Source organism: Sus scrofa, chromosome Y (assembly GCF_054392235.1).
Source record: "Sus scrofa isolate SSC_HxYL_T2T_F1_AM1 chromosome Y, Sscrofa_HxYL_maternal_Yorkshire_Landrace_v2.0, whole genome shotgun sequence".
Taxonomy (NCBI): Eukaryota; Metazoa; Chordata; class Mammalia; order Artiodactyla; family Suidae; genus Sus; species Sus scrofa.
Genome location: NC_139402.1, coordinates 10,735,119 through 10,760,647, shown reverse-complemented (window position 1 = coordinate 10,760,647; position 25,529 = coordinate 10,735,119). Strand labels below are relative to the sequence as shown.

Sequence of the window (25,529 nt, the reverse complement as noted above, 5' to 3'; positions counted from 1 at the left end):
ACCTGATTATGCGTAGGCACACTCCAAGGCAAAATTGTAGCATTATGGCTAAGACAAAAAGGCTTGGGTACCATGTGTCCTGTGTAATTACACGGGGCACCCTCTAAATGCATATCTGGTAAAGTAGACATTTTTGGATGTGAGAGGAACTGCATATCATTACGTATACTAACGGAGGTTTATCCTCCCCTCTCATAGCTCTCAATAATGAAGGTCTAGGAATGACTGTCCTATATTGTTCCCCATTAGCCCCAGTTACTGCAAGGGTGATGACAGTAACGGTGGCAGTGTGTCGATTTTCAGGATTCATAGGTAGCTTTCCCTGACACAGGGATTCTTCTGCCATGTTAAGTGTCTCCTTCACTTGGACCCAGGTTATTGGCTTGGTATCTTGGGTTCTTGTTGTCATCCTCAGATGGTTGCTGGTATCATCCTTGCTTTGTTGGATCCTAGTGTCATAAGTCAGAAGTCATGTGACAGGTGGCCTTCCTTCATGTCACTTTTTGTACATCTTACAGGAATCTGGAAAGCTGCAGCCAAAATTTATGGGAAACCACAAGCATAACCTCTACCCCAAGTTATTAAAGCATCAGGACCTTCCCATACGTTTTCTTCAGGTGATTTCCAGTATACTAATGGGGAGGTACCAGGAATATGCTGGCCATAATGCTGTTCTATGGGCACTATTCCTTGATCACTGCACATGAAAAATTTTAAAGTAAGCAAACTTCTCTCAATAATCTTGTGAGGGTGGAGGAGACTTCTTCTTCCCCCCTTTTGCTTTTTTAAGTTGGAGTTTCAATTTATGATGTGCATTTTCTACTATTACTTGTCTTTGGGGATTATAAGGGATGTCAGTGACATGTAAAATTCCCCAAACGTGACAAAATTCAGCAAAAGCCTTACTAGCACAAGCAGTCCATTATGGCATTGAGGTCTAGAATAAAGTTTTTTTACTAATTTGTCTCAATTCATAAAACTAGAACATAAGTTTAAAAAATTGTTTTTAAATTACATTTTTTTTACCAGTCATAGCCAAATTCAGATAGTAGGAAATATATCCAAAATGGAAAACACATTTTTAACCTTTATTTTTTATTATTATTGGGATTGTCAGGGAGCTGGGATGAACCAAGCAAATATCTTGGATTTCCCATAGCCCTGACTGGAATTTACAGCTACTGTTTACTTATCCAAACTTCTCTGATTTAGAAGCAGACTGTTAACATGTTACAACGGCATCAGGATGGCAAAAGTCTGTCAATGAGGGATTAATTTTTTGTGCCATATTTTTTATTTGATAAAGTTTGTGATGTAATTTATGTTTAGCAAGTTTGTAAACACACACACACACTATATATATATATATATATGAAAGAAATTTTTTAAATATCTAGTCAGATAGAATCATAGATTATTCTTTAATATTAGTTATTTATATAACCAAAGTAACAAAGGATTTTAAAAGCAAATACAAATTAAAGGCAAAAAATTCATATAATCTGGTATTAAATGCAATATTTTAAGAAAACCTTTTTTTAACATAGACTAAATTCAAATTCAAGTTTTACATTAGTTTACTTTTAAAATTAGTTTACTGAAATTTTAAACTTAGTCCTGACCATGTATAAAATTTCTTTCTCATTGTTCACTTCCCACAAACCTTCTATCATTTTCTGTATCCATATTATTTTGTCCAATTTTTTCCATTTAAGAAAACAAGACATAAGACAGACTTTCTTTTCCCTTAATAAAAATGTAATTCCATTCATCCTTCTTTCTTTACTGAAAACACACCTCCTACTTTTTTGGAGCAACAATGGACTCTCTTTTCCAGAACATCTCAGGATGGCACCAAACAATGATTAAGTCGTAAATGAGTTTGGTTTTTAATTAGCAACTAAAGTCTCAATATCTCATTTGAGTTTTATTAAACCTAAGTACAATAACATCTTGTACCTACCAAATGTTGATGATTCTAAAGACGTGTCTATATTAGTTACATCAACAAACTTTACTATTATTGAATATCAAACACTGAATATTGTCCAGTTCATGTGAACCAAAAATTGATTTACCTTATGTATTTTGAGAACTTATGTAACTGCTTACTTTCTTTTAAGCCAGTTAAGTAGAGCTCTTTTATAAATTAATTTTGGCAATGCCATACACGAGCAACACACAAAAAGACACATACAAACAAGCAAAGCAGAGACTTCATATTTCTCATTTTGAAGTTTTAGCCATGAATAAGGTCCTTCTGTGTAAAACCTGTCAGTTACAAGAGAGACTCGATTCAAATTGTGTTTCTTTTAATGCTGTAGCAAGCATTGTTTGAGTATGACCTGTACTCCCTACATCTTGACACACCTTAATAAAATCAGAGATGCCCCTTGAAAGTTTTAGAGTCCATTGCCATTTTACAGTCTTGATTTCCATTTTTATATGCCAATCGATTCCTCAAAATATCAGCTGCTTGGACTTCCCATCGTGGCTCAGTGGTTAACGAATCCGACCAGGAACCATGAGGTTGTGGGTTCGATCCCTGGCCTGGGTCGGTGGGTTAAGGATTGGCGTTGCCATAAGCTGTGGTATAGGTCACACACGCAGCTTGGATCCCGCGTTGCTGTGGCTGTGGTGTGGGCCAGCAGCTACAGCTCCGATTAGACCCCTAGCCTGGGAACCTCCATGTGCTGCGGGAGCAGCTCAAGAAATGGCAAAAAGACAAAATATATATATATATATATATCAACTGCTTGAAAATGTGCCACCTGGCACCATTCTGTTGGAGTTAGGTGGTCCACAAATTGTGGATAAGGTTCTGTAGGGCCTTGAAGATATTGTACAATCGATGCTTGGGTGTTTCCCAATCAGGAAGTGTCATCCATGCCCATTGGACTCCTACACACAGCTGTTCCTATGCCCAAGGATTGATTTTCCAGGTCAAGAATGGGCCCTGTCCCTACCAACATTTCAAAAAAATGTGAACATTATTTCTTTGACTTAAACCAGCTTGTTCCTGACAGACGTCCAACAGAATAGACCTCCAAATTAAATAATCTCCATCATCTAGGGTGGCTTTGGCTCTCATATGCCAATCCCATGGGGGAAGATGGAGTGTCCGCATGCTTTCTACCATGCTCATAGTAAAGGGAGCTGCAACTACATTCTGAACCATACCATCATGAAGAGGCTTAGGAGCTTCAAAATCAAAAGGGATGTGTGTATGCATATTTTGTGTTGGGACTTAAGGATCAGTGACAACAGTTATACGGCATGGTAGAAAGTTTCCATCTTCTAAACTGGCAGATTTTAGAGCTGATTGATTTGGAGCTAGAGTTTTATTTAAATTCTCATCAAGAAAGGGATTAGTCTGAGGGGGAGGGGAAACAGACGATATGGGCCTTTCTTTATGTTCCAAACATGGGTTCCAAACACGACTTATTAGTCCCCACGTGAAAAAAAACAGAAACAGAAAGCAAGGCCCCAGACTGATGTATATGCTTTATATTTTCTGCTATACAATCCCCAAATTCTTTGTCCATAATATCCTTGCCTGTTAACCAAGGGTTAAATTTAATCAACTTCTAATAATTCCTCTCTTTGACCCTGTTATGCAAAATCTAGACTTTTTCAACATGCATTTAAGCAATTGAATATAATGTTTAGTTTCTTGTGACTGATTCTGCCCCATTGTTATCCTGGTTTACAGTTTCTACTTACCAACTTACAGTCGTGACTCTGTTGAGTGCAAGGCTAGTCTTCACCATATGTAGTTTCAGTTTCTCCTGCTCATGGAAAACTTTGCTTTTTTCTCTCCTCATGGCAAACCTTTTCTTTTTTCTGCTTGTGACAGACCTTCTCTTCCAGCCCCACTTTGGGTGCCACTCTGCTGATTCTGTGCTGCAAGTCAATGTGAGATCCTGAAAGAAGGATGGCAGGGCATATAAAACACAGAAGTCACTTTTACATTTTAAAAGTGGGGGACCAGGAGGCACTCTGTTTCTCTGAACAAAGGCCCCTATGCTTTAGCCTACAAGATCTTTTATTAGGGAAAATAATGTGTTTAGGTTTGTGAGCAAAAGCAGGCATAGGGAGTGTCAAAGCTATCTCTTAGTGAGATTTAGGGAGACTACTAGCAATAAAAGTCACAGGTGTATACATCTAGGAAATAGTTCAGCTGCCTAAAGAACAACATAACTTGGTTAATGAATCTGACTTGGAACCATGAGGTTGCGGGTTTGATGCCTACCTTTGCTCAGTGGGTTAATGATCCGGCATTGCCGTGAGCTGTGGTGTAGGTTGCAGGTGCGGCTCGGATCCCACGTTGCTGTGGCTCTGGTGTAGGTCGGTGGCTACAGCTCCGATTCGACCCCTGCGAATCGAAACCTCCATATGCCGCAGGAGCGGCCCAAAGAAATAGCAAAAAAGACAAAAAGAAAAAAAAAAAAGAACAACATAACTAATGTATAAGCCCCTTATTTTATTTTGACAGGAGACCCTGCACTCTGTGTTGGCAGATATGCTTATCCGGCTTTTGCCACCGCAAACATTCCTTGGCTTCTCATGCTTTTGCACATACCAGGTTTGCTTTCTGCAGAGTTCAGCAGTTTAGTGGTCCCCAACACTTCATTTCTTCAAGTGATTTTCATTTGAAACTTGAACTTTTAGGGTATAATATAGTGAGAATCTCAAGCATATTATGACTTTTTTTCCTATAATACCTGGTGATCATATACCACTTCAGCAAGGGGAACAGGTGTACCACCCAGTAGAAACAGAATTCCACATTTTGTCCTTAGCTTCCTTTGATTCTCAAGGAGAGAGTGCTCCTCATTTCTGATGAGTGTGCAGGCTGATTGCTCCCTAGTAGGCATTACTGGTACCTTCTTTGCTAGGAAGGGAGATGTGCCTTATCACAAGGCAGGGTTGAAACCCCAAGTCTCTACTTACCCTTCTCCATTATTGCTATAACTGTGGGTTACTGCCTGGTGCAGGAGGAGTCTAAGCTTCCACTCAGCCTTTGGGGGCCTGGCTGAGAGAGCACCATGGTTTTGTGTTGTCTTTGGCTAACTTCTAATGTTTATGATCTAAATGTTTTCTGTCTTCATAAGACACCCCTTTTTTGACATTTTTGATGAAGAAATAGGTTTTTTAGGGGCATTTTTATCTGTGCCTATTTGCATTTCTAAGTTACCAACTTCTTTTCCAAGTCTGTGCTATATAGATTTTGCCATATTTTGCCATTAGACATGATATATAGATAAACATAACACAAACCTATTCTTACAGGTACTTAGAAGCAGAAAGCCACATTCCTGTCTACCCACATTTACAAATTACAAAACAGAATACTCAGGAGTTCACTACCTCATCATTCTTGGGCCTTAAGTTTCCTTATGAATTTACTTATTCTCTCAAAATTTTGGTGTCTTTTTCTTGGATGGGGGGCCCTGGGAATGGTATGACAACTTTATGGCCTCCACCTGATATCTGTGTTATTCTTTTTCATTCTAAATGTTGGAAGGTATTTTTGCAGTTGAAAGATGTTAAACTGGTGAGACCAAAAATAAGGAGAACACCTGAAAAGATAAACCTGTGTGGGGTTTTTTTAACCTTTGTTTTTAATCTCAGGAAATATTAAAATATTTTTTAGGTATGACTATTATGTCACTAAATATGTCACTGGGTCATATTTAATTTGTATTGTGGAGTTCCCGCCGTGGCGCAGTGGTTAACGAAGCCAACTAGGAACCATGAGGTTGCGGGTTCGATCCCTGCCCTTGCTCAGTGGGTTAACGATCCGGCGTTGCCGTGAGCTGTGGTGTAGGTTTCAGACGCGGCTTGGATCCCGCGTTGCTGTGGCTCTGGCGTAGGCCAGTGGCTACAGCTCCGATTCAACCCCTAGCCTGGGAACCTCCATATGCCGCAGGGAGCGGCCCAAGAAATAGCAACAACAACAACAAAAGACAAAAAAAAAAAAAAATTTGTATTGTGTTATACATTACAATGCAAAGCAGTTGATAGAGTAGGGAAAGAATACAGCCGTCTTTATTTTCTGCATTTCACCATTTGCTTTCTTAGATTTATTTTTCTAAAAGTTTAATCTTACCCTTTTCAATTTTTTATTTTTATCTCAATTTATATTTTTTATTTTTTAATGATTTTTATTTTTTCCATCATAGCTCATATACAGTGTTCTGTCAATTTTCTGCCAGTCACACAAACACATATATATTCTTTCTCTCACAGAGCATGCTCCATCATAAGTGACTAGCTATAGTTCCCAGCACTACACAGCAGGATCTTGTTACTTATCATTCCAAAGGCAATAGTTTGCATCTATTAACCCCAGATTCCCAGTCCATCCCGCTCCCTCCCCTTCACACTTAGCAACCACAAGTCTGTTCTCAAAGTCCATGATTTTCTCTTTTTGGAAAGATTCATTCATGCTGTACGTTAAACTCCAGATGTAAATGATATCATATTGTATTTGTCTTTCTCATTCTGACTTACTTCACTCAGTATGAGAGTCTTTAGTTCCATCCATGTTGCTGCAAATGGCATTATTTCATTCCTTTTACGGCTGACTAGTATCCCATTGTGTATATATTTCACATCTTCCTAACCTAATCATCTGTAGATGGACATTTAAGTTGTTTCCATGTATTGGTTATGATAAAGAGTGCTACAATGAACACATGGGTGCATGTATCTTTTTTACGGAAAGTTTCACCCAGATACATGCCCAAGAGTGGATTGCTGGGTCCTATGGCAGTTCTGTGTACAGTTTTGAAAGTACCTCCCTACTGTTTTCCCTAGTGTTTGTAAGAACTTACATTCCCACCAACAGTACAGGAGGGTTCCCTTTTCTCCATACCCTCTCCAGCATTTGTTATTTGTGGATTTATTAATGATGGCCATTCTGACAGGTGTGAGGTGGTACCTCAGAGAAGTTTTGCTTGGCATTTCTCTAATAATCCGTGATATTGAGCATTTTTTCATGTGCTTTTTGGCCGTCTGTATATTTTCTTTGGAGAAATGTCTATTCAGGTCTTTTGCCCAATTTGGGGGTGTTGGCTTTTTTGCTGTTGAGTTGTATAAATTGTTTGCATATTTGAGATAATAAAACTTTTGCAGCTACATCATTTGACAGTAATTTCTCCTATTTTGTAAGTTGTCTTTCTGTTTTGTTTTGTCTTGTTTTTTGATTGTTTCCTTTGCAGTGAAAAAATTTCTCAGTTTAATTAGGTCTGATTGTTTATTTTTCTTTTATTTATATTGACTTGGGAGACTGACCTGAGAAAATATTTGTGAGGTTGGAGTCAGAGAATGTTTTGCCTATGCTCTCTTCTAGGACTTTGATGGTATCCTGACTTATGTTTAAGTCTTTAAGGCAATTTGAGTGCATTTTTGTGCATGATGTGAGGGTGTGTTCCAGTTCCACTGATTTTCGTGTGGCTGTCCCATTTTCCCAGTACCACTTGCTAAAAAGACTGTCATTTTCCCATTTTATATTCTTGCCTCCTTTGTCAAAGATTATTTGACCGTAGGTGTCTGAGTTTATTTCTGGATTCTCTGTTCTTTTCTATTGGTGCGTATGTCATTTTTGTGCCAGTACCACACTGCCTTGATTACTGTAGCTTTGCAATATTTTCTGAGGTCTGGGAGAGTTATGCCTCCTGTTTGTTCCCCCCCACCCCCACCCCCACCCCCACCCCCAGGATTGCTTTGTCAGTTCTGGATTTTTTATGGTTCCGTATACATTGTTGGATTGTTTGTTCCGGTTCTGTGAAAAATGTCATGGGTAATTTAATAGGGATTGCATTGAATCGGTAGATTGCTCTGGGCAGAATGGTCATTTTTGGGATATTAATTTTTCCAACCCAGGAGCATGGATTGTCTTTCCATTTCTTTGAATTCTCTTTAATGTCCTTGATTAAAGTTTTATCATTCTCAGCATATAAGTTTTTCATGTCCTTACTCAGGTTTACTCCCAAGTATTTAATTTTGGGGGGTATGATTTTAAAAGGTATTGTATATTTATATTCTTCTTCTAATATTTCATTGTAGGTACATAGAAATGCAACTGATTTCTGAATGTTAATCTTGTAACCTGCTACTTTGCTGATTTCATTGATCAGGTGGAACAGTTTTTGTGTGAAATCATTAGGGTTTTCTATACATAGTATCGTGTCATCTGCATACAGTGACAATTTTATCTCTTCTTTGAATTGGATTCTTTCATTTCTTTTGTTTGTGACTAGTATTTCTGATGCTATGCTGAATAAAAGTGGTGAGAGTGGGCATCCTTGCCTTGTTTGAGATTTTAGTGGCAAGGCTTTCAGCTTTTCTCCATTGAGCATTATATTGGCTGTGGGTTTGTTGTAAATGGTTTTTGTTATGTTAAGGTATGTTCCCTCTATACCCACTTTGGTTAGAGTTTTTATCGTGAATGGATGTTGGACTTTGTCAGATGCTCTTTCTGCATTTATTGAGATGATCATGTGGTTTTTGGCTTTTCTTTTGTTAATGTGGTGTATGAGGTTGATTGATTTGTGTATGTTGAACCATTCTTCTGAACCTGGGAAGAATCCCACTTGGTTGTGGTGTGTGATCTTTTTTATATGTTGTTGGATTCAGTTGGCTAAGATTTTGTTGAGAATTTTTGTGTCTATATTCATCAAAGATATTGGCCTCTAATTTTGGTTTGTTGGTGTATGTCTTTATCAGGTTTTGGTTTTAGGGTGATGGTGGCTTCACAGAATGTCTTTTGGAGTGTTCCTTCTTCACCCTTTTGGAAAAGTTTAGGAAGAAGGGGTATGCATTTCTCTTTGTATGTTTGGTAGAATTGGCCTGTGAAGCCATCTGGGCTGAACTTTTGTTTGTAGGAAGTGTTTTTATTACATACTCAGTTTCATTTCTAGTGATCTGTCTTTTCAGTTGATCTGTTATGTGTTGATTCAGTATTGGTGGGCTGTATGTCCAATTAGAAAGTTGTCCGTTTCCTCTAGGTTTTCAAATTTGTTGGCATATAATTGCTCAGAATATTTTCTAAAATTTTTTCTGTGTTTCTGCAGTATCCATTGAGATTTCTCCTTTTTCATTTCTTATTTTGTTTATTTGAGTTCTTTCTCTCCTCTTGGTGAGTCTGGTCAGAAATTTGTCTGTTTTGCTAACCTTTGAAAGAACCAGCTCTTGGTTTTATTGATTTTTTGCCTATTGTTTTTTGAACCTCTATTTTATTGATTTTCTCTCTGACCTTTACAATTTTCCTCCTTCTGCTAACTTTAGGTTTTGTGGTTTTGTTTGTTTTTGATTTGTTTTTTCCTTTTCTAATTCTTTTAGGAGGTGGGTTAAATTGTCTGAGATGTTTCTTCTTTTCTGAGGAAGGCATATTCTGAGGTGAATTTTCCTGTAAGCACTGCTTTTGTGGCATCTCATAGATTTTGAGTGATTGTTTTCTTTAAAATTTGTCTTGAGGTATTTTTTTAATTTCCCTTTTGATTTCCTCATTGACCCACTGGTTTTTTAACAGCATGTTTTTTTAGTATCCTTGTCAGTTTTTAATTCATTTCTTTTCCTGTGGTTGATTTCTAGTTTCATGCCATTGTGGTCAGAGAAGATAATTGAAATAATTTGTACACTTTTAAATTTGTCGAGGTGGAGTTCCCGTCGTGGCGCAGTGGTTAACGAATCCGACTAGGAACCATGAGGTTGCGGGTTCGGTCCCTGCCCTTGCTCAGTGGGTTCACGATCCGGCGTTGCCGTGAGCTGTGGTGTAGGTTGCAGACGCGGCTCGGATCCCGCATTGCTGTGGCTCTGGCGTAGGCCGGTGGCTACAGCTCCGATTGGACCCCTAGCCCGGGAACCTCCATGTGCCGCAGGAGTGGCCCAAGAAACAGCAAAAAGACAAAAAAAAAAAAAAAAAAAAAAAAAGATAAATTTGTCCAGGTTAGCTTTGTGCCCCAGTATGTGATCAATCCTTGAGAATGTTCCATGTGCATTTGAAAAGAATGTGTATTCTGATTTGGGGGGGATGTAATGTTGTGAAAGTAACAGTTAAGTCTCACTTCTCTATTGTGTGCTTTAGGATCTCTGTTGCCGTATTGATTTTCTTTCTAGAGGCTCTGTCCACTGATGTGAGGGGAGTGTGAGAGTCTCCTAATATATTGTATTCCCATCAATTTCTCCTTCTCTGTCTGTTTTATTTGTTGTGTGTATCTGGGTACTCCTATATTAGGTGCATGTACATGGATGATTGCAATATCCTCTTCTTGGATGGATCCTTTTATCATTAAATAGTGTCCTTTGTGTTTCTTTATGGCCTTTGTTTTAAAGTCTCTTTTGTCTGCTGTGACTATTGGAACTCCTGATTTCCTGTCTGCTCCATTTTCATGAAATATCTTTTTCCTCACTTTCAATTTGTTTGGTTATTTGCCCTAAGGAGAGTCTCTTGGAGACAGCATATGTAGACACTTGTTTTTTTATCCAACCTGCCACTCTATGTCTTTTGATTGGAGCTTTCTGTCCATTGACATTTAAGGTAATTATGGATAAATATGTATTTATTGCCATTTTAAACCTTGTTTTCCAGTGGATTTTTGTTTCTCCTTTGTTCCTTTGTTTTGCTTGTTGGATGGGTTCTTTTTATTTTTTGCTCGTGTCCTCTTCTTTTTAGTTGTTGTGGATGTAGTGTTTGGTTGTGATTTGTGGTTGCACTGTATTTCAAGTAGGTTAACCCCTTCCTGTATCAACCCCTTTGATTTGTGCTTGCACTGTTTTTCAAGTATGTTAACCCCTTCCTGTATAAGGCATATTCTGAAGTTCACATCAGAATATGCCTTCCTCAGAAAAGAAGAAACATCTCAGACAATTTAATACACCTCCTAAAAGAACTAGAAAAGGAAAAAACAAAACAAAAACAAACAAAACCACAAAACCTAAAGTTAGCAGAAGAGGAAAATTGTAAAGATCAGAGAGAAAATCAATAAAATAGAGGTTCAAAAAACAATAGAAAAAATCAATAAAAAATCTGATTACTGCTTTAGCCTCATAGTCATATAGGCTGAAATGCATTATTTAAAAAAAAAAAGTAAAGATTTTCTTACTTTTCTTCCCCACATTTTATGATTTTGAAGTCCTTTTTTAACATCTTCATGTTTGTCCTTTTGCTGTTCCTTGTGTTTGTTGTTGCTTTTGCAATATGGGGGGGGGGTTCCTGTTTTTTTTTTTTTTTTTTTTTTTTTCTCCTCTTAGATCTGTCAACTGGCTTATTTAAATGACTGCTTTTCAGTCATGATTTCCTCCATCCTGTTTCTTCTTCTTCTTCTTTTTTTTTTTTTAGAGGAACCCTTTCAGTATTTCTTTTAGAATGGATTTAGTATTGCTGTACTCTTTGTTTTTGTTTGTTGGAGAAATTCATTATTTCTCCTTATAGCTTAAATGATATTCTAGATGATATTCTAGCTGGGTAGAGTCTACGCTTCATATTTTTCCTCTTTAGAACTTATATTTTGCCACTCTCTTCTAGCCTGTAGTGTTTCCGTAAACAAATCAGCTGATAGCCTTATGGGGCTTCCCTTATAATGAGCTCTGTTTTTCTCTTGCTGCCTTTAGAATACTCTCTCTAACTTTTGCCATTTTTGTCATAATATGTTTTGGTGTGGGCTTGTTTGGGGTCTTCTTTGCTTCCTGTATCTTGATATCTGTTTCCTTTAGATTTGGAAAATGTTCAGCCATAATTTCTTCAAATATATTTTCAATCCCCGTTTCTTTTTCTTCTCCTTCTGGCATCCCTATAGTATATAGATTGGTCTGCTTTAGATCCACAGATCTTATATTGCTTTCGTGTTTTTTCACTTGATTTTCTGTCTGCTGTCCTGATCAGGTCCTTTCCATTATTCTCTTCCAAGTCACTGTTCATTCCTCTGCATTATTCCTTCTGCTCTTTGGTGCCTTTAACTCAGTCGCATCTCTGAAAATGGATTTTCTAATTTTTCTTGGCTCCTCCATATATTTTCTAGTTCCTTTCTGAAGTGATCTGATTGCTGTTCATATCTAGTCTTAATTCCTTCATATTTGCTCTGAACTTCTTCGATATTTTCACTATCTCCTTTCTGAACTCTGTGTCTGTTAAGACTGCGGAAGTCTTTTTCAGTTGTTTGCTCCTTCAGGTGAACTCTCCTGTTCTTTTAACTGGGAATTGTTCCTGAGCTTCTTCATTTTGCTTATATTTTTCTTATTCTTTGAGTTTAGGGAAAGCAACTATTATAGTCTCAGAGGGCAACTTATGTGTGTGAACACTCCTGGGTATTCTGTGAACACTCGCTGCTTATTTTTAGGCTGCTATGGGGGCTTCAAGGGAGATGGCATCAATGAGCAGGTCTAGTAGCCAGTGCCTGATTGCTGGGACCTTAACAGTGGCAAGGACCTCTGGGAAGGTGTCACAGGCTGGGACCTTGACAGTGGCAAGGACCTCTGGGAAGGTGTTGCAGGGCCCTAGGAAGTGAGAGTGATCAGCCAGGTGTAGGTGGCACTCTGAGCATTTGGCGGTGGCAGAGGCAAGCTGTGTGCCTTCCCAGGGGAATGAGAGCCACAACAGGTGGTACTTAGTTATAGGGCGCTCTTGTTTGCTGTCATTTGAGGTGATTGGCGCCACAGGTTCCCAGATCCCTACTGGTGGAGGGCCACCCCACTTCTGGTGTCTGAGATGGCTGAGATGGTTTCCCCTTGCAGCCTGTAGATCATGCAAGAGAAGCCACACTGTGCTTAGGCCCCCATTGCCCTTAGCCCAGCCACCTGTAGTCCACACAAGAGGTATCCTGTTATCCACAGCCTGCATAAGTGAAGCCTCACTCACTACCTGTTGTCTGTGCCAGAGACTGCATCCTCTGAGAGTCCACACACGCACATGGAAAGATTGAGAGTCCTCGAGTGCGCAGGGAAAGAGATTCCGCTGGGGCTTCCACCCCTCCTCCCCTCACCCCCCCCCCCAACAATGGTGCCTTGCTTCTTCTTTGGGCCCAGACCGCCTCCCCTGGGTCCTGCTCCCCAGCCCTTGGCACACTGCTCCCTGGCCCCTCAGCCTGTCTCCACACACCCAACCCTCATCTTCTCTGGAACTGTCCTCTGGAGCCTGAGTCTCACTGCCCAGCCCCTGCCCAGTTGTCTCAGACTGTGGGGTCTGGGGGCAGTGATGCTGATGGTCTATGTGGCTCTCCCTCGACTTTGCCCTTCTCAATTCAGCTGCTGTGTTTTTCTCCACGACTTTGAGGTCTCTCCATCTTGGCTGATCTCCGCATCTGTTAGGTGACTTCTCAGAGTGTGGGTTCCTTTCCTCTTTCACAACTTCCTCTCAGGAATGCTAGTCCCATCCTGATTCCTTTTCTCTCTCTCTCTTTTTTTCTTTTGTTCTACCCAGTTATGAGGAGGGTTTCTTGCCCTTTTTGAAGGTTTAAGGTCTTCTGCCTGTGTTCAGTAGATTTTCTGTGTGAATCATTCTATGTGTAGGGTTTTTTGAGGTTTTTTTTTAATGTGTTTGTAGGAGAAGGCAAGCACCTCTGCCATCTTGATCATTTTCTTCCAGATAAGATCTTGATACCGGTATAGCAGAAGAGGTAAACTGCTAAGTGGTTATCTGCTTTAGAACTTTTTAATTGTATCTGTAAAGTTAAAGCATGAAATATTTTTTAGGCTTTTGTTATATCTAGTTTCTATATTTTGTGAAAGTATTTTCCATTGTTCTTGCTATTAATATATCCTGCCATTTTCAGGTAATTACAGCCAAACTTACACAAGTAAGTTCCAATATGCCTTCCAGCCCTGATAGTTCTTCCGATTCCTCAACTGGATCTCCTGGAAATATTTGTCATCGCTATAGTGACGGTCCTAATCCAGAAGTGGAACGCTGTTTGCCTGGAGTGGTGAGTAGATACTCTGTGTAAGGCATCATGCTCTTTTTTGGCGGTAAAGAGCAATGTGTAGATTGGTTCTGTTCATAAGAAATTTTACAAGTTCCATAGATTGGGCAAATTTCAAATAAATACACAGTTAACTATTAAATTCTTGATGTCTTAGTTGTTAGAGTTTAAATTTTCTTAGTTGTTGGAGTTTAAAATAAAACTTTTTGTAGATATTGAAATATACTGGCATAGAATTATTTTATTATAATTGAACTATACTGCTACTAAAAAATATATTTCCAGAAAATGTTAGTCTTTCCATTGGAATGGTCATTAAAGAAACGTACAGTATGCTTTCTTTCTTGAGTTCTTAGTAATGTTTCTCATATTTAAAGAAACAACAGCTTTTACCTTGCTTACTCTTTCTCTGTTCCTCCCCCTTACGAATCATAGCTGGGATAACACCAGCCACTTCAGCATGAGAAGAATTTGAGTTGCTGGAACAGCTGGATTAGGAATTTAATCAGCAAGTTACCCCTGAAGAGTGAAGTGTCTTTCGTATAAACAGCACTTTTCTTAGTTGGTTTTTCTTTTTTTTAGGGCCTCACCCACAGCATACGGAAGTTCTCAGGCTAGGGTTCGAATCATAGCTGTAGCCTCTAACTTACACCACAGCCACAGCAATGCCAGATCCAAGCTGCACCTGCGACCTACACAGCAGCTTACAACAACACTGGATCCTTAATCCACTGAACAAGGCCAGGGACCGAACCTGTGTCCTCATGGATGCTAGTCAGATTGATTTCCAATGAGCCATGATGGGAACTCCATAAAGAGCATTTATTTGAGTGCTGTATGAAATCCATGGTGTTCAAAACAGAACAGCTATCACAAAGAAATTAGAGTAGCTTGTAGCTTAGGAGGCGTAAGAAATGAATGAGTTTGTATTGTGAAGGATCAGTGGATGGATTTGTAAAAGTGAAAAGATAGAGAAGGCAGGTCATTTCAGGTAGAAAAAGTGGCCTCTACAAAAGATGGGATTGATAAATTAAAAACTTATTTAGGAAAAGTATATGGGTTAATTTCGAATAACAGAAATTTTGACGTAATTTTTAGGTATATAATTTTTGTATTCTATATTCCAGATAATGTCACAACATCCCAGGTATATCTCTTTCCTTTGGCAAGTTGCAGATTTAGGTAGCAATCTGAATATGCCACCTCTTAGAGATGGAGCAAGAATACTTATGAAACTCATGCCAATAGGTAAGAAAAATACTTCCCCACTCCCTTCGCCACCCTGTCCCTAATACCGACAATGCATGGTATATAGTATTGTAGTATAGCATACAATATCAATTGTGTATGTCATCCATACTATCTTTGCTGATGAGAAATTTTCCATGGATGATTAAAGAATGTTTAGGAGCATGTAATGTAAGAAATATTTTTAATTAACTAATGCACACAATTTAGAAATTAAGAATTCTTCAAGGCTATAATGAAAAACAGTGTTATTTTACCCATCCTCACCCTCCGTTTTTGTTTCCAAGGAAATGAGCATTTTCATCTTTCATTACTCCCTATACCAGTTTATCTTGAAATAATATTCTGCATTATTTTCCTGCTGAGTTTAGATATTATTGATGAAGATATATTTCTTACTCTCACGTTCTTTTTGATCATCTCAGAATTTTTGCTCAAATCTTTATTAGTTCCTTTTTTCAAGACTAAATTTAAATTATTTGGCTTAATAAAATGTCATTAGCATAAAAACTGTATATGAAAATATTGTAATCCTCTAGGTCACTTATAGCTGTTTATGCTAGTTTTTTAAATCTTCCCCTTTTATTGGCTTTACTTTTTGTGCTCTTTATTGCTAAATCTTCCACATTCCCTTCAATAATTTTTTAAAACAATTTTCAGTGTGCGTAGATTTTCCTGAAGAATATCCTCCCAAAAAGGAAGGGATTATTTTTCTGAATACATCTGAACTCTCACTTGCAGTAAATTTTTGTTTGTTTGTTTTACAGGTAAAGTTTTTATTTTAAGCATAGAGTTAAAAGAAGGAAAGTTTGGGAGTTCCCATTGTGGCTCAGTGGAAACAATCTGACTAATATCCATGTAGATGCATGTTCAATCCCTGGCTTCGCTTAGTAGGTTAAAGATCTGGCATTGCCATGAGCTGTCGTGCAGCTCACAGATGCAGCTGGGATCCCACATTGCTGTGGCTGTGGTGTAACCCAGCAGCTGTAGCTCTGATTCGACCCCTCACCTGGGAACTGCTCTATTCGGGGAGTACAGGCATGAACACACACACACACACACACACACACACCAAGGATGAAAGTTTATTCCACACACACACACACACACACACACCCAAGAATGAAAGTTTACTCCCCCACCCTACACACACACACACACCCACCCCCCCCACACACCCCCAAGAATGAAAGTTTATTCCACACATACACACACACACACACATACCCCAGAATGAAAGTTTATTCCATTATAGTTTCAGAACAGTGTTGACTGTTGGGGAGACTAAAGCCATTTGTGTTAATTTTTTTCTATGGAGAAGCTTTTTTTTTTTTTTAACCTTGAATTTTAAATTTTTTTTTGTCTTTTTTGCCATTTCTTGGGCTGCTCCCTCAGCATATGGGGGTTCCCTGGCTAAGGTCCTCATCGGAGCTGTAGCTGCCGTCCTATACCAGAGCCACAGCAACGGGGGATCCGAGCCTCGTCTGCGACCTACACCACAGCTCACTGCAATGCTGGATCCTTAAGCAACTGAGCAAGGCCAGGGATCAAACCCGCAACCTCATGGTTCCTAGTCGGATTAGTTAACCACTGAGCCACGACGGGAACTCCAAAAATTTTAAGAGTTACTTTTCGGTGAATTTTTATTTTGTTTTGTTTTATTTGGTGGTTGCTACTTGTTGGACCTTGTCAATCAGTTAATTGTTTCAGATGTGAGGGATTTGAACATTTTTTGCTGAGACTTTTCTCATTTTTTAATTTGCGCTTTTGAAAACTTTTTATGCATCAGAGTGTGCTTGTTTTTATTTATTTAGTTTTAATTTATTTTTAAGTTTTTAAAACCTGAACATTTATTGCATGACTTTGCTGAAATTGTTAAGATGAACTGGATGCTGCACTAGCTGCCCGCTTGGGTTTAGGTGTCGCTCCATCACCAAATCCATGTCTGAATCTATGATATACAATTTTTAGGTGCCTCTTTTGACCAATACCAGTGGTATTTGGTCTTTTGGATTTTGAACTCCAGTTATACTTTCTCTTTCACTTGGCAGGGTAGCCACATTTGCCACAGGTCAGCTTCTGGAAATGGTAGGACTTCAGAGCCACATGGTTGGTACAATGTGTGCATCTTATTCCCTACGCTTTCCAAATGATGACATTCCCTTCGTCATATCCCCTCCACTGCTGAAACCAAAGTACATCCATTTTAGTTATCATTTTGCCTCTCTTACACTATTTGAATTTTTTTGAAAATCGTGTGGATATACCCGTCATTGGCTTTTTTGGCTTGATGTAGTACTTCCACCATTTCTTTTTTCTTGTGACTTCATATAGTTTGTTTTAATTATGTGAACATTTTATGTTACTTCTACTATAAAAGGATATCTGTGGTCCCCTAAACCCCATGTTCTGCAAAACAGTGCATGTATTATTATAAAAGGGACACCACAAAATGACAGAAAATTAGGGCATACATTACAAAGTACTTTTTCTTTCTTTTTAAGGCCACTGCTGCAGTATGTGGAAGTTCCAGGCTAAGCACCAAATCGGAGCTGTAGCTACCAGCCTGCACAACAGCCAGAGCAACTCTGGATCTGAGCCGCCTCTGCCACCTACACCACAGCTCACGGCAATCCCAGATCCCTGACCCACTGAGCAAGGCCAGGGATCAAACTCCTGTCCTCATGGATACTAGCCCAGCTTGTTTCTGCTGCGCCACAATGGGAACTCCCCAAAGTACTATTTCTTTCTTTAACCATTTGGGAGTATTTGGGCTGGTCAACCCATCAGTCCCCAGACTGAATAGCTAAACTATTACTGCAGACTAAATAGCTAAACTATAAAGTGTACACTGACTTTTTCTTTTTCTTTTTCTTTTTCTTCTTCTTTTTTTTTTTTTTTTTTTCTTTTTTCATAGCCACACCTGAGCCTATGGAAGTTCCCAGGCTATTGCCTGAATCAGAGGCTGAAGCTTCAGGCCTACGCCAGTCACAGCCACACCAGATCCAAGCCACATTCTTGACCTACACCACAGCTCCCGGCAATGCCAGATCCTTAACCCACTGAGAGAGGCCAGGGATTGAACCCACGCCTTCATTGACACTATGTCAGGTCTTTAACCCTGGGCCACAATGGGAACTCCTACACTGACGTAGTTCTAATATTTAATTGACTGACCCACTCAAGATTCACTAGTAATTCCAGAACATTCTTTAGCAAAGAGAGTAGAAAACGGTTTCTGTTAAATACTAAATAGTAAATATATTAAGCTTTGTGAGCCAAGAGACACAAAATCAAAGCTATCATGCAGGCACTTATATAATGAGAAGGAAAACAAATTTATGCAAAAGTTTTTAATAGCAAAGTTCAAGCTATAAAAAATAATCATATAGTACAGTTTTTATGAAAGTGACCTACTACTGAGAATTACAGAATTTTTTTAGGGAGTGACAACATTTTCTTTTGTTAGGATTCAAAGTTTCTCTTCCAAATTAAAAACTCAGTTGTTAAGTATTCATTTTGTTCTTGCTTATCTCTAAAACCTAAATTTTTATTTTGTCTTTGAGATGGTTTTTATGAATAATAACTGGTAGTTATTATGTGAGCATTGTAACAAATTTTTTTTGTCTTTTTAGGGCCTTACTCATAGCATATGGAAGTTACCAGGTTAGGGTTGAATCGGAGCTGCAGTTGCCAGCCTACACTATAGCGACAACAAAGCCGTATCTGAGCTGTGTCTGCGACCTACACCACAGCTCACGGCAGTGCCAGATCCTTAACCCACTGAGCAAGGGCAGGGATCCTCATGCATTAGTTGGGTTGACGAACTAGTTGGGTTCGTGATAGCTGAGCCACAGTGGGAACGCTGAGCATTGTAAGAATTAAAAGGCATTTATAAAATTTAATTAATTCTTCTCTTAATATTTGATTTTTAGCGTGTCATTACATTGTAGTTTAATCACATGGGATTTTTTTGGCATGGTATGAAGCTCTTCAGTTGCACAGTTAGCTACATTTTCCTATAGGAGATTTACTTTATACTTATATCAAAGTTTGGAAAGTGCTATGGGAACTGAGGTTTGAGTTTGGAAAACATGTTTGCTGTAAATTTATATAGAGATAGGTTTCTTACCTTTTGTTTTAACTTTGACAGCAATGGGAAATATATATTGCTTGACGTTACATTCTCTTGATTTCTCTTGATTCTTTCCAAGAATAGCATTATATCCAAGTACCTTATATAAAAGGGTGTGTTTATTCACACATAACCTATGCACGTCCTGTTGTTTACTTTTATTTGTTTGCTTTACGGTTTTTGTTATTTTATTTTTTGGCCACACCCAGGAACCCAGGAACATGTAGAAGTTCCTGGGCCAGGAATCACACCCACGCCACAGAAAACCCAAGCCACAGCAGTTGATAATGCCAGGTCCTTCACAGGACTCTGTTCATTTACTTTAAATCATCTCTCCCTTACTTTTTATACATAATGCAATGTAAATGGTCTATAAATTGTTCTTATTCTGTATTGTTTAGTGAATAATTATAGAAAAGTCTGTTATTGTTCATTGCAGAGTGTCAGCTCCTACATGGTACACACTAACAGGAACATAATCTTTCTTTCAACCCTTAGATTGCTTTCTTTTAACAACTTGAAAGAAAAGTAATTGAATAAGTAGAATATTTTGAACACAAGTGCATATAGAAAACTTAGTTATCTATTAATTAAAAAATACGTCTAGGGAGTTCCCATTGTGGCTCAGTGGTAATGAACCCAACTAGTATACATGAGGATGCGGCTTTGATCCTTGACTTTGCTCAAGGATCCGGTGTTGCTGTGAGCTGTGGTGTAGGTTGCAGACATGGCTCAGATCCTTTGTGGCCGTGGCTGTTGTGTAGGCTAGCAGCTACAGCTCTGATTTGACCCCTAGCCTCCATATTCTGTGGGTTCAGCCATAAAAAGACCAAAAAAAAAAAAAAAAAAGAAAGAAAATAGGAGGAAATTAATAATAAAAATATGGAAACATTTAATGAAATAGAAAACAAATATTCTACAAAGAGGATCGTAAAAGCCAAAAGTGATGCTTTGAAAATATGAGTAAAGTAGATAAATGTATAAAAAAGTAAAATAATATCTAAAATTTATTTGTGATTAGTAGAGACAATAATAAATTCGTTCTTCCCCACCCTCTCGCAGAAAAACCACACACGCAGTGTTAACATTTACCAAAATCTTGGTTTTCTGTGTTAACCTTTTTGTGGTGACAGTGGTTATGATGGTGGTTGCTATATAGTGCATATAGTGCAGATGTCATGAAGCAATGAAGTATATGGTACTATGGCTAAATTGTGAAATACCAGGATAACTTGAACCTTCTGTTGGTATATCAAAAGGATCATCTGTGTTGGAAAAACTGGGTTCCAATTGCAGACTTTGACACTTGGAGGACATCAATAATACTAATGTCAGGATTGGTAGTAATTGAGGCTAAAAGTCTTTATAGAAAGTTGAGATTTCACATCTGCATTTGATTTAGTTAGAAACGTTGATATAGGAAGGTGTTCCTTCTTTTTCTTTGCATCATCAAACAAATCTTGCAGTGGTCGTAGACATGTTGCTATCTTTGTGTGACATGGAGATTTCCTTCCATAGAAGGATTGTAGTTGAAAGTAAGTCCTTTAACAACTGGTACCTGTTGTAAAACTGCTGTACCTTTTTTAAGATTCATAGTTCTGCTCCCGCTAAATCTTGTACATCTTAACCATCATCATCTGTAAATTTCAGCAGATCTTTGAGTTCCTTTTTGTTAGGAGTTTCTCTAGGCTCTGTAGTATTCATTGTCATTTTTTTTTTAAAAGCTTTGCATATTTAAGATACAGCAAAAAGTTAATAGCTTTTCTTATTTTAAGTACATTAGGAAATCACTGGGTTTTTGCCATTTTCTTTTGAAGGTGTACTTGAAACTCAGGATTTTTAATAAAGCTGAAAAATAGCAAGTACTATTTCCTTTCCAGTGTTGTGGGGTTTTTGTTTGTTTTTCTTGTCTTCAGTGGATGAAGGAGGACATGTTGATTTGAAGTCTCTGGATAGGGAACTGTTGTTCCCTTCCTATGTTGGGTTGACAGCTAAAGAGTCCAGATTTGTCCAAATCTTATTACAGCATGTAACATTTGAACTGCCACCTCAGTTTAATCGAATTTATAGATGATGTTTCATACTTAGTACTCTTTATTGTATTAAACATGAAATATTAACAATGTAATGAGTTATATTTTACTTCAGTCTGTGTCTTTTTTTTTTTTTTTCCAGATAGCACAACAGTAGAAAAATTAAGAGCTATTTGTTTGGACCAGGCAAAACTTGGAGAAAATAACCTTGGACAGTCTATTGATTCACTTTTCTTTGGTCCTTCTGCTTCCCAAGTCCTATACCTAACAGAGGTTAGGGTTTTTTTTGTTTGTTTGTTTTCAAAATCAAACTTTTTACATCGTGTAGTAATATGATCATGTGTAATCTTTTGAAATAGTTAAGAATTTCTTAACAATAATAAGGGAAATAGAAGTCATAAGTCAGTTTTTAACATCTGTAATACAGTGTCTACTGCAACCCAACCGTTTTGTTGTTGTTGTTTTTTTCCAGGTAGTTTATGCCTTGTTAATGCCTGCTGGTACACCTTTGGCAGATGACTCCTCTGACTTTCAGTATCACTTCTTGAAAAGTGGTGGCTTACGCCTTGTGTATAGTATGCTGACAAGAAATAACTTTCTGCCAAATACAGATACCGAAACACGAAGGGGTGCTTACCTTAGTGGTCTTAAAATAGCCAAACTCTTGCTAACTGCTATAGGCTATGGCCATGTTCGAGCTGTAGCAGAAGCTTGTCATCCAGTTGTAGATGGTGCAGATCCTGTAACTCCGGTAATAAATTTTTAAAATAAGTTTTGTGGTTAATATTTAATTTTTTAAAGTTAATATCTTCTATGACTTAAGAGAATGCATGTTCAGTTCATTCTATTAAATTATATTTGTATTGAAATATAAATATTCTGTTCTGATTACACTCACTTCAGAGGTTACCTCATTCAATTTCTCTCTCTCTCTTTTTTTTTTTTTTTTTGGCCTTTCTGTTGCTTTAATGCTCACAAATACTTCAGTTGAATCTTGTGTTAATTCATACCTGAAAGACATGTAAAGACAGGTAGTTATAAAACAGATTTATTTGGCATGTTGTCCACCTCTTTTCCCACCATGACCACAATACCTGTAGACTAACACAGACTCTCTCTTTACCCATAGTAGCATCCTTAAAGCACAATCCCCAGGTGTCCTCAGGATATGCAGAGTGTTGATGCAAAGGTTGTATGTGGCATCCAATTCTCATTAAAACTGAGTATTTATTTACATAGTAACTGGTAACTTTGTAAGATTGTTAAAGATTAAAATGGCTTAGGGATACAGTTTTTGTTTTCCTTAGAAATGGACTGGTTCTTAATCAGGGTAATTTAAGTAATTACTAGATGTTTGATATTTATAGTTACTAAGTTTTTTAGGTGGAAAAATAGTATTGTGGGTTTTGTTTAAAAGAAAAGTCATTATGCTAGGGTTTTTTTGTTTTTGTTTTTGTTTTCGTTTTTTGTCTTTTTAGGGCCACACCTGTAGCATATGGAGGTTCCCAGGCTAGGGGTTGAATTGGAGCTACAGCTGCTGGCCTACGCCACAGCCACAGCAATGCTGGATCTGAGCACCATTTGCAACCTACGCCACAGCTCACAGCAACTTTGGACCCTTAAGCCACTGAATGAGGCCAGGGATGGAACCTGCATCCTCATGGATACTGGTAAGATTAATTTCCACTGAGCCGCACGGGAATTCCATGTGTTTTTGAAGTTTAGTTGTGTACAGGTTTTTTTACTCTAAATAAAAATAAGTTAACTTTTTTTCAGATTAACCAAGTTACTCATGATCAAGCAGTGGTGCTACAAAATGCCCTTCAGAGCATTCCTAATCCATCATCTGAGTGCATGCTTAGAAACATATCAATACGTCTTGCTCAGCAAATATCTGATGAGGTCTGTATTCAACTTTGAACTTTCTGGGACCTGTGTGGTTTATGTTTTTATTACTCTTGACACAATCTCTACCTATTCATAAATAATAGTTATCACAGTCTGAGGTCAAATGTGCAGAGATTGTTGCTTTAGAGTCTGTCTTATTTTAGCTGAAATTTATTAAATTTGTACTTAATATCTGCAGATATTAGTACTTTAAAAAGTACTAATCTTTTTATTTTTTTAAATTTTTTTTTATTTTTTAGTTTTTTTGTCTTTTTGCCATTTCTTGGGCCACTCCTGAGGCATTTGGAGGCTCCCAGGCTAGGGGTCTAATCAGAGCTGTAGCCACCAGCCTATGCCAGAGCCACAGCAATGCGGGATCTGAGTTGCGTCTGCAACCTACACCACAGCTCACAGCAACGCCGGATCGTTAACCCACTGAGCAAGGCCAGGGATCAAACCCGCCACCTCATGGTTCCTGGTCGGATTCCTTAACCACTGAGCCATGACGGGAACTCCTAAATCTTTTTAAAAGCTTTTTTGTTGTTGTTGTTGCTTTCTAGGGTTGCACCTGTGGCATATGGAAGTTCCCAGGCTAAGGGTCAAATCGGAGCTGTAGCTTCTGGCCTACACCACAGCAACAGCAACAAGCTGTCTATGACGTACACCACAGCTCCCAGCAGCAACCCACTGAGCAAGGCCAGGGATAGAATCGCATCCTTCTGGATACTGGTCGGATTTGTTTCACAATGGGAACTCCTAAATAGCTTTTTGAGCTATAATTTAAACTGTATAAGCTAGATCAAAATAAAACATGCTGAATTTGACGTAATGTTTAAACCAATGATACAGTCAAGAAGCATTATTTCTGTCAGCCCCTAAGTTTTTTCTTCCTGTCTCCAGGCATTTACTGTTCTGTTTTTACCCCTGTAGAGTAGTTGTCAGTTTTAAGAATTTTACGCATATAAAATTGTATTATATATCTCTTGTGTCTGTATTGTTTCAGTAAGCATAGTTTAGAAATTTATCAGTGTTCATTATGTATAAATAGTTTATCCATTTTGAATAATACTGCATTTTATGTTCTGTTGATGGACGTTTGTGTTTATTTCTAATTTTTTTACTAAGCGGAATAGAGCTATTTTGAAAATTCCTCAATAAATCACAGGTGCTTCTTTGGCTTATATTTTCTAATTTCTGAATAACATGTAGGAATGGAATGATTGAATAATTTAGTTTCTGTCTTTGTAAAATTCTTATGAAAAGTGTTGGAGCCAGAGTAGATCTTAACATGATAACCTGAAGCATACTTCATAGTGAACCTGTTTTTTTAATGGTAAATATGTCTTTGCTTCATCTACATATAGTTTATGACTTGATATGAAGATACAGAAAATGATATCTTAAAGCATAGAGCATATTTACTTTACTGCCATTTTTACTGCTGTCATAATTTTTTTTAAAGTTTTGATTTTTTTATTATTCACTCTGTTATTCCATCAGCACTTTTTAACTACTCATTTTCTTCCAGGCTTCAAGATATATGCCTGATATTTGTGTACTTAGAGCCATACAAAAAATCATCTGGGCATCAGGATGTGGGGCATTAGAGCTAATATTTAGCCCTAATGAAGAAATCACTAAAATTTATGAGATGGTAAGAGTTATTACGGAAGCATGTTTATTTTATGTGCGCATTAATTGTGCATATGACTAAAATTTCATCTTGTCTGCCATCTTTAGAAATCATGTCTCTTATATCTAGTGGTTTAAAATAAATTTATGGCTGTGGTTAAGGTAAGAATATATACAATTTTATTTTGAAAATAAACTGCCTTAGGGCATCATGGTAAGACAGCTTTTCTAAAATATTTTTAAACTTCTCGCTGGGTTGAATTAGAAGCTAAGATAAAATTGTGCTGGAAAGAATTGGCATTTTTCTCAGTTTCCTTTAATTATCCTTCTTTCTTCAACTTCTTTGTCCCATGTAGATCTTGGTAACTGGTATGGAATCATGACATCCAAGTATTTTACTTGCCTCTTTTATAACACTCAAAAGCAGAAACACTTTCCACAATTTAGGTATTGTCCCTGCTTCTCATTTTTTAAAAATTTATTTTATGGCCACACCTGTAGAATGTGGAAATTCCCAGATCTGTGACTGAATCTGGCCACAGCTCTGGTAGTGCCACTGGATCCTTTTACCAACTGCACTGGGCTGGGAATCAAACCTGGGCCTCCACAAGCATCTGAACCATTGCAAGTGGATTCTTAACCTACTGAAGCACAGCAGGAACTCCTATCCCT

At 38.0% G+C, this 25,529-nt stretch overlaps 1 protein-coding gene and 1 pseudogene across 1 annotated transcript in view; one reads left to right on the top strand and one right to left on the bottom strand.

The window, feature by feature from the left end:
• The window catches only part of LOC102162178 (ubiquitin carboxyl-terminal hydrolase 9Y), a 112,475-nt gene that overhangs the window by 38,419 nt on the left and 48,527 nt on the right, over positions 1-25,529 (top strand). Inside the window, exons 2-7 of the mRNA XM_085009007.1 lie at positions 13,776-13,925; positions 15,050-15,170; positions 21,481-21,611; positions 21,811-22,089; positions 23,115-23,240; positions 24,754-24,879. Of these exons, the coding sequence (XP_084865133.1) occupies positions 13,812-13,925; positions 15,050-15,170; positions 21,481-21,611; positions 21,811-22,089; positions 23,115-23,240; positions 24,754-24,879 (897 nt within the window). The 5' untranslated portion in view covers positions 13,776-13,811. The remainder of the gene's footprint in view (positions 1-13,775; positions 13,926-15,049; positions 15,171-21,480; positions 21,612-21,810; positions 22,090-23,114; positions 23,241-24,753; positions 24,880-25,529) is intronic.
• On the bottom strand, positions 17,046-17,341 carry LOC146394361 (large ribosomal subunit protein eL37-like; annotated as a pseudogene).